We start from the raw sequence: 9,696 nt of genomic DNA, 5'->3' as shown, positions 1-9,696 counted from the left end.
ATATTACAAATTCATCAACAATAAGAAACAAACGAAGGGTTGGGCTGGAGAGGGGCTCTCTATTTCAGCAGGTTATGCAGCAGATCACAGGTAGCTCAAGCATCACTGCCTACAACTGCAACGCATCTTCTTCCCTCTTTTTCAAAACCAAGCAAGCACCATGTCCTTGGTTCTGGAAGAAACTGGCAACACGCCAGCAAAGTTCGTGCGCCATCCATACTTGAGGTGCAAAACTCCCTCCCCTTGCATTTTTCATTTATCCCTTAATTTTCCTTTTTTTCTTTTAATCCAACAGCATACTGTACTAAGCATTAAGCATGCAAATCACAACAGCAATGAGTACCCTTTGCAAGTTTACTTTACCGCCATCATCCCCTATCAAACAGAAGATAGATAGAATCATTTTAACCTTACCATACCCAACCCAAAGGACCAACCAAGATAACCAAGTTTGTGCAAGCCAACACAGCACAGCACAAATATGCTAGGTTGCATTGAACAAGTCTGTGCCCCAGTTCCACATGATAGTTTTCACTTCAGTTCAGCACAAATTAACTGATATCTTACAACAGTGTCCTTATTAGGTCATTATGCAATGGACAAGACATTAGGGAACACGATCTTCCTTCAATGGAGCGGTGGAGCCACACCCATGGATCTCGAATCTAGAAGGTGGAGTCATTCCAACCAAAGTCCGAGCGCTGCATCATCACATAGTACTCAAAATTACCATGGTGCTAAAACATCGCTAGAATAAAGACACAAACACCATCTACATAAGCAAGCAGAAAATGAAACATATGCAGTGCTAGGGATATGGCATGAAAGGTGAAACCACAGATGTTTATTTACATGATTTATTATTGATGCAAAGCATGCAAACATTGAGCATGTTCTTGTGCAGGATGAGCCTAAAAACAACAAAATTGAAATGAGAACTAGGTGATGTAAGGGACCCATGAATGGTAAGTCGAATCAACAAGAAATAGTGTCCGCTTGCCTTTGAATCGTGGAACTTGAGGTAGAAGCAGGACTTGGGAATGGACAGCTTTGACTCCAGAATAGAAGCAATGGCAGCACTCAGCTTCTTGTTGACATCAGGGTTCAACCCTCCAATGGAAACCAGCTCACCATAAGCTGCAGGCTCCTGGGTACCTCCAAATGCCATAGGCACTGAACCCTTGAGAACAACCATCACGTATTGTGGGAGGACAAGCATTCAGTTTATTCCTCAAGATTTTAGTAACCAAGAGAAATGGCTTTGACTAAACAAATCAAGCATAGAGAAACAATAAAAGCTAAATTTCAGCAATTTGAGACTAGCACCACAGGTCACCACCAGAAATCCAAAAGGTGACAGTATGAGAATAAGCCTAGCTTGGTCAAGGTTTCGGAACCAAAATATTTAGACAGGTCATTTTTGTCCATGATAGTTAGCAAAGCAGCTGCCCGACTAACACTAACTAGACTACATGGCTAACATATGGTAACCTCTAGTATGGTCAGGTCACTGGAACATAAGAATTTGGCTAGTCAACCATGTAGCAAAGCAGCTGTCTCACAAACACTAACATCAATGACTGATAAACAGTAACATCCAACATTAATGTATATAAGATTGATGGCTGCAGTGTTAGGGATAACATAAAGGAAAAACAGATGCATCCCATGTTCTACAAATTTAACAGTACTTGTGATTAGTGCTGGAGAATGGTACACTACGGGTTGCCGGTTGCTGGAAATCCAGTCCGAAAACTGTGAGCATAGACTTTCATCAGCCATCTTTTCTTGGCGGCCTGATACCAAATTTCTATTCAGTAGTCAGATTGATAGTGAAATTGCTAGACCAATGGCTTGACATTTCTTGACTGAGTGATCACAATGGTTATTAAATCAATCCTTGATAGACATTGAAGATGCCGCCTCAGTTTATTTAGTTCTTGTTTTATCCCTCAATGCTACAACAGTCAAAATCGCAGGTTCAATTATATATGAACTCAATTTAAGAATGGCCAAGATAAGCAAGAGATTGCAGCCCGGTTCTTGAAGTTTTAGGTTGTGTCATGTGAATATCATCAAAGATTTCGAGTGCATGGTAAACACGTTCAGGCACGGCATCCAGAAAAGAAATTTACAGGAAGGGCTGGCCTCCTATTGGAACACAGTTTTGTTGTACATGGTAAACACGTGAAAGGCTGTTAAGGCCTTCTACATTCACCAGGCATAGCACGAGAGCCCAGCAAGCCAACACCAAATCCATGTCTACTGTGTACATACTTCGACAGAGCTACATCAGCTACCTTGCTAAATGTTACAAAAGGTCTTCTATTACCCAGGGGCCAGGGCTATGTGGCCTGCAGGCTGTAGCCAGCTTCAATTCCTCTTTAACTTGACAGTATGAGATCAATTGAATATACATGGTCAAATCTGTGCTTTACTCACTCTCTGACCAGATTATTTCCCAAGGTCCACCTTTGCTCCCTAACCTGAAAATCAGAAAATCACCCACAAGCCACTATTCATTCATGCTGCTACTGTTCCAGTAAGAAGACTATTTCCATTTCCCCAAGTCTGAAACTTGGTTCCTTGAAAAAGAAAGTCCTAATTGAAAGATTTCTACAAATGAATCATCCGTTACTACCTTCAGAAACCAGCAATTGCTCGCAAACTCATAAATAGAGTAAGACCAGCCCAGATGCCACCAAGACCAAAATTAGGAGCAGCGATAAGTAGGAATACTGATGAGAAGGCCCCCGCAAAAATCTGAAACAACCAAGAGTCTATAGGTTAGCATGACAAAGCTGAAGTGATAACTGAAAACTAATGGCATGATAACGTGGTTGAGATAACAGCACAACCGAATCAGCATTCAAAAAACATGTGCCCATATATCCTTGTTACAAAAGCAACATTGCTTACTGCCAACCAATTACGCTTAGCTAACTTATCTATTATAGTTAGAACTACATACCCTGACAAAGGTATCATAGAATCATTTTGATTTTAGGGCGCTTTTAATTTCCAAAGTCATTTGTTGATATTAGTAACATCATTATGGATCATAGCCAAATAATGAGATTTAACCCAAAACTGTCCATGGAGTCAAGTTCCAATGAAATTCATTTTCCTCCTTGGCTCAACCATAATATTAGTGATATGTTCGAGTAGATGAATAATTGTTCCATCCCACTGATTTATGTCCAATTAAGTCTCCACACCATGAAAGTTTGGGTGGTGAAGTGCCTAAAACCTCTATTTTCAGTATTTAATTATGGTGGGCGACATTGTAAAGACTTGGATATTGTTCCCATAGGGCTCTGCTTTCCAACCATCTATCTTTCTAGAACCTAACTTGAGATCCAACTTTAATTATAAAGATGCCAAATCGAAGAAATTCTCTTTTGAGCTTCATAAGGCTGGCCCAAGAATATTCCAAGTTTGTTACTGATGATGAAGAAAATATATCCTATCCTAGTATTCCTACTCCAGGCAAATCATAGATATTTGTGATTGACAAAAAATAACATCTATTACTAGATAATAAATCTATCAAAATTATTTTTGCCATTGAAATAGTTGATGCATCGTCATAGATAATGGTTCACTAGATCCATCCTTGGCCTCTGGACTTCTCCATGACTATCAATATTATGTTAGTAGCAATAAATTACTTTTGATGTTCAATTGTTTTTTGGTAGTGACAATATGACAATAAATCCGTTTCTGCAGCTCTGCTAGGGTCTCGTTGATATGTAACAACTGCTTTATCTCCAAAGACTGGAGCTCGGTGTAAGCAACCCATCTCCTACACCATGCCAAGCTACCTCGGCTAAGTGTCTCTCTTGCCATTAGCTGTCTACTACATACAAATTCAAGAAAGAACGAAGACACCTGATTTAGTGGCATGGAAATAGAACTACCTCGGGCGCAGGGAATTTAATTTAGTAGCAGATTTCCAGATCTATTAGTTAGTGAGAACAATAGCCAAATCAAAGTACCAACAATGGCTGTAGTTATTATAGCTGATTAACCCAGGCTATTTTGAAGTGTACCGTGGTGTAGTAATAGGAAAGAAATCAGAAAATGCAGCTAGCATTTGCTTATTATCAGGTAGTTAGCAATTAGTTCAGTGCCATTTCAGTTGAGGATGTTGGATGGATGATTTTAGAGCCTGTGTCAAGTTTATGCACCAAATTAGTTCATACTTGTTTTTATAAGCAAGCTAGTGAGCATTACCATGGCAGTGATATGTGGCACTTAGTTTGACCCTGCTTGAGTGGTTGTTAACTACCTAAGATAGATCCCTTGTGCCTTGTGAGTATATGTAAGCAGTCTTCTTATGTGTGCGAATGTGCAGAGCAGCAGCTCCTAGTTGCCGTCTTATTGGGCTAGAAGTACCAGACATCTAGACCCATGCTTATATTCCTGCACTCACGATTTAGGATGCTGTAAGCTGTTGCATTTTTGGAGGGGGTCCTGTAGTGATGGCCAAGCCAGTAATTTTTCTAGATTACACATTGTTTTCTTATTATGTGCCAGCTGAGCTGTTAGTATTGTCGCTTAATTACATGCTACGATATGATGCATTGTGAAGGCTCTAGTGCAGGCAAGCGCGCTATTACTGTTCCTTTCTTCAGAAGCACCGTTCACTTGCATACTCACACACAAGCGCGTCCTAGTAGGGCTAAAATTAAAGGTCCTTTTGTTAGATGTTGATGGCTGAAAATGTCCTAAAGCCGATCGTAGAGAGGTGCAGTATCTACCTTCCACTAGGAATGCTGCAACTCTACACCATGTTTACCATCCACTGCTCTGTCACTGTTTCCTACTTTGTTTCGGGGCGGGGGGAATTAGATCCATGCTATCTCAGCTTGTAAGTTATTTCCTACTTTGTTTGGGAGGAAATTTAGACCCATGCTATCTCATCTTGTAAGTAGTAGTCAATAATACATGACCTAGATACAATATTAGGGGTCGACCAACTTTACTGAATTGCAGGTAGCAGCAAATAATGGGAGGGAGCCATATATAATACATCCTTATGTGAATAATTCTTCAGCACAAGTGCAACAATACTAGATTTTAAGTATATGGCAACGGTTGACGAAACGTGGTGATAGGGCCAATATAGTTGCAATAGGTACAAGTTGCCACAACGAAAATTTAGTTGTGAGCCGTTGCAATTAGCTTTGAGGCAATAGGTGCATTGCAATGTTATTTGTGTCATGTTGCAATACTTGTAATTTCCAGGCAATGAAGTATTGCATTAGATATAGTTGTTGCAACTTCCGATGTCGTGGCAGCACCATGTATTGCCACACAAGTCGGCCATTGCCATAGTATTAGTTGCAACGGACTGACACTGTGGCAATATATTGTTTGGCCACGGCCAACATAGTGGCAATTGAGGGTATTGCCACACATATATTAAGTTGTGATTGATCATATGGCAATAGAAACCATTTCGTTGAAATAGACTATATTGTCATGATGCATGTATGGTGGCAACAATTATTATTGCAATGGAAAATAGTTAGAAGCAAAAAATAATGTCGCAACAATATATTTTTTGAGGTTATTAGCTATTGTAGCATCATTCAATAATGGTGGCAAAAGCATGTATCGATAAAACTAGAGTTGTGGCAATAGTATGCAGCAACGAACTACACTCGTTGCATTTAGAGTTTCTGCATCAACCAAATCTTTGTTGCAATGAATATTGCATTTGATATATTTGGATAATATAATTCATATTTGGAAAAAAAGAATTGTGCAAAAACATGAATTGTATCATCATGAATATGAAATGAATCCATCATCAATTGTGCCGATCAGTAAAAGATAGTACGTAAAGTGCCCAATACATTATCCGAGTTGAAAATAGTTCATAGATAGCTTGTGTTCGGTAATCAACACTACGACGATGTCTATCTTATGTAGGCTACATCAAACACTGGTTGGCACTGCATGATTCCTTGTGTTGACCATGAAAGGCATCCAAGTTCAAGTGATCCATTTAAGTTCAAATATCCTGCTGAAAAAAAGAATTTGTATGCATCAGTAACACTCAGTAGCAAGTCATTATTTTTGAAACAAATATGATAGAGACTAAAATAATTCTCAGCAATGACCAACTTACTGATGGTAGATAGAAATCTTATAATAGAATCATAGTATCAATTCACCATAGGTAATGACAAAGAATAATATATAATAAAGTAGGTAAATAGATAGAATCTTGGACCAGCCCCTCCTTATGCCAACGCATATATTCAGATGTGCTCACTCTCATGTATAACCTTTGTAGACGAAGAGTAATCGGAAAATACCTCAAGAATTTATGTGGAACACGCTTCTTCAATGCAGCATCACTACTCGATGCCTCCTTTTCACTTGAATCGGTCGTTTTCCATCTAGACTCACCACATGTTGGACATGTATCCATGTCAACGTATTCCTTCCGAAATAAAATACAACCATTGATGCATGCATGTATCTTTTGATAGTCCAGGCCAAGATCACGGACTAACTTTTGCACTTTCTCTAAAGTATCTTAAACACAGTGACCTTCAGGAAGCACAAGTGAGAACAGCTGAAGAATGGACTCTAATGCACTGTTACTAAGATAGTGACCTTAGTAACCTCCTTGCAACTTGGATAAAGTTCCCTCTGCGCTTCTGTTAATAATTTAAAGAATGTCTTAGCACTTCCATTCGGCTCTTCAGTTTCACTATCCATGATGTCTCCATGTATTGCACCATTGATTAGTGAGGAAACCAGATTCCTCATAGAAATCACAATCACCTGTTGCACCATCATTGCCAACCACTTCACCGATGCCCTCAAATGAATCTTTTATTCTCCTTCTCCTTGGATAAAACTTTCAAAAAACCCTCTAAAAATCAAATGAGTTCTAACTTCTTTAATTGTTCGGTAGGATATTGTACGACATCTCGTACATGGACAGGGTGCCATTTCTCCTTTAGATGTGCCAGCAAATGTATATAAATTTCTTGAATTCTTTTTACCACTCTTCTGTTTGTCGTGGCAGGCGCATCCAAGACCTATCATCACATGAAGACATACTCCTCAATCTTTTCAATTAAAATGACACACTAATTAAAGTGATCAGTGGTCTGCATATACAACAATGAAAAAGGCACTCAATTAAATTTACCTGTAATATAAATGTGTGTTTATACATAGAGTCCTTTGAATTCTTTGCCAACAGACAAGCAGTTTGAGAAAATGTGTGTTTATAAATTCCCAATTATTAGATGTTCTCTGCTGATATTTACAGTATATGTACTGCATCTTAATTCTGTTGGAAAACAACAATTTTATTTAACAAAACGCATATAAATTTAGCTAAATTAGCAGTAGATTTATTTTACTTCCTAATCTATACTCACCAACACACGACGAACGACTGTCTTTTGCCTTCCTCCTCTTGCTGCCGCGCAAGTTTTTAATTAAAGTAAAACTACAAATGACATAAGAGAAAGTTATATGCACCATCTCCTATATGCAAACATGCAGCAACCAATCATAATATAAGTAGAAGATTTATCTAATCTCACCTACACACGCCGCCCTGCTCTCTGCTGCCGCTGGGAAAGGTACGCCTACGTGCTCACCAATAAAGGGGTGATCCAGATTTTGCAGAGTGCCTAGAATTAGAATCAAAGCTCAAATATCTTGATCCAGATTTCCAGCCAAGCCCCAAGCCCCAACCCTCTCATCGATTAGTCTTACTGCTAGAACAATTGCACAAATACTTGGTACAAATCATCAGCCATGAGGCATTTAGACAAGGAGAAACAAAATCTTGGAGCCCTCGGTACTCAAACTACGTACCTTTCACTGCCGTCCGTGCGTGGCCGCAGGACGGCAGGTAGCCGCCGGGTGCGACGACGAGTCCGATCTTGTTCAAGGGAAGAGGCAGCCCGGCAGGCAGCCGCCGGGAGCGACGACGAGTCCGATCTTGTCCAAGAGAAGAGACAGGTCGACAGGCATCCGCTGTATTATTAAAGCGCGAGACAACAAGTCCGATTCGATCTTGTTCAAGAGAAAGGCAGGCAGCCAGGGCGCACTTGCCCGCCGACTGACAGGCTGCACTAGCTGTGGCGCTCACCAACCTGCCTGCCGCTTGCCCGCCAGTCGCCGTCCCTAAACCCTGATCGCCATCGCGCCTCCCTTGAGGAACGGCTGACTTTTTTTTTTGGCGACGTATAGATCAATCTCACAACAAGTGCTGGTCCATCAATTCTTTTCTTCGTGGGCCCAGGTGTTGGTTAATTTGGTCCACCCATATTTGAGCCAACGAAATATATTTAGTTGCAATACACTTATCTATTGCCACAAATATCTTTTGGAGCCGTCTCTAATTAGGGTGTTTTGACGTAGTGTGTTGCGATTTGTTTTCAGCGCGAGCTGCAGAGTATGATCCTTCCGTAGCAATCTGACTTGCTATCTTAGAAACTAGAACGACTAAGGTTTCCCTCTTCTTTTTCATCTGAATTTATTAGTTTTTATTGAATTTCATCGGACGTATGATTCCCTGACTGCACTTTTGCATTTTAATCAATGGAATTTAAAGATTAATTATTAACTTAATTTGTACAAAGTTAGCAAAATATATCTGAACCATCAAGCTTACCACAAAGCAAATGTTTATCTCTCCAATGGCACTAATCATTTTTATTTTTCAAATATCAATCCGTACAAGGCAATGCAGTTTTTTAGGAACTTGCTTGGTGAATGATGATCTCAAAATTCTTTATGGCTAGAGGTCTTCAATGAAACGTACAACCTTACTCTGAATTTCTCTCTTTGAACTAGCATTAGGGCAGCTCAAGTGTTGGCCTGGGTTTCGCTATGCAAATCAGTTGTTGGGGGCGCCACCTTAGGGTCCCTGAAGCCCGAAGCCCGACCCTGATGTCAAGCCAGCGCCGTCGAAGAGAGCGGCGAAGACCCCTTCGGATCATACTTCCGGAAGGGGTATTGACGAAGGGTGTCCTTGGAACATTCCCGGAGGTGAGCTTGGACCTTCAGGTTTGCGAAGCCAGATGGCCGGAAGGAGAAGACAGGCCTGAAGAACATGATGAGCTGTAAAGTAGGGGTAGGGAGGAAATTACGTTGTACCGTAGAATATTCCACGAATGTAGTCGTTGAGGGATAAAAAGGTGTAATTAGCCGGGTAGGTGAACCGCCCCCTATAAATACCCTTATAACTGTAACCGATGGGACAGTTGATCCCTGTGGAATAGAATATTCGTCCTCGACTCCGAAGGGTTGACTTAGTTTGAGTAAGTGTGGGTGAGTTTCTTGAGGCTATTGTGGTGCTTCTTCGCTCCGAATGGTACCATCCACCAACAGTTTTGGCACCCACCGTGCTTCGTCCCATCAGACCACATGGTGCAGAAGAAGAAGGGAACAGGCACATCGGCGAGGAAGAGTGACAACCAAGCCCTCATCACGGTGCCGGAGCAAAACCAGACTACCACTGAAGAAGGCGAGGTGGAGGAAGTGGCGAACAGGCGGTTCGAGGTTCAGCTTCAAGGCCTGGGAGTGCCAGCAGAAGACATTGCAGCCTATCGAAGAATCAACGCCAGGCTAGAGGAAGTGGCCACAAGAGCACGCGAGGCGGCTCGAGTGGCGCGGCCGTCTACTCAGACGACTTGAAGTAACATATTC

The 9,696-nt window shown here is 41.0% G+C and overlaps 1 protein-coding gene and 1 long non-coding RNA gene across 2 annotated transcripts; both read right to left on the bottom strand.

Annotated features, from left to right (window-relative positions):
* Window positions 1-665: 665 nt before the first annotated feature.
* On the bottom strand, window positions 666-1,195 carry LOC112897453 (macrophage migration inhibitory factor homolog). The gene is made up of 3 exons (XM_025965744.1): window positions 1,001-1,195; window positions 876-911; window positions 666-701 (listed from the first exon to the last, which is right to left on the bottom strand). The coding sequence occupies exons 1-3, from the start codon at window positions 1,193-1,195 to the stop codon at window positions 666-668; spliced, it is 267 nt and encodes an 88-aa protein (XP_025821529.1).
* Window positions 1,196-5,768: 4,573 nt separating this feature from the next.
* On the bottom strand, window positions 5,769-8,213 carry LOC112897397. Its single transcript, XR_003229657.1, has 5 exons — window positions 7,858-8,213; window positions 7,581-7,670; window positions 7,413-7,483; window positions 6,330-7,064; window positions 5,769-6,034 (listed from the first exon to the last, which is right to left on the bottom strand). It is a non-coding gene; the product is annotated as an uncharacterized LOC112897397 (long non-coding RNA).
* Between the last annotated feature and the right edge of the window lie 1,483 nt (window positions 8,214-9,696).

Source organism: Panicum hallii, chromosome 6 (assembly GCF_002211085.1).
Source record: "Panicum hallii strain FIL2 chromosome 6, PHallii_v3.1, whole genome shotgun sequence".
Taxonomy (NCBI): Eukaryota; Viridiplantae; Streptophyta; class Magnoliopsida; order Poales; family Poaceae; genus Panicum; species Panicum hallii.
This window is presented reverse-complemented; position numbering and strand designations above follow the sequence as displayed.

Excerpts from the sequence above, each read along its gene's own strand:
- LOC112897453 (XM_025965744.1), bottom strand. The coding sequence starts at position 1,195 with ATGGTTGTTCTCAAGGGTTCAGTGCCTATGGCATTTGGAGGTACCCAG. Across the intron at positions 912-1,000 it reads TCAAGTTCCACGATTCAAAG|GCTCATCCTGCACAAGAACA; the intron begins GCAAGCGGACAC and ends TGTTGTTTTTAG. Across the intron at positions 702-875 it reads AACATGCTCAATGTTTGCAT|CGCTCGGACTTTGGTTGGAA; the intron begins GCTTTGCATCAA and ends GTGATGATGCAG.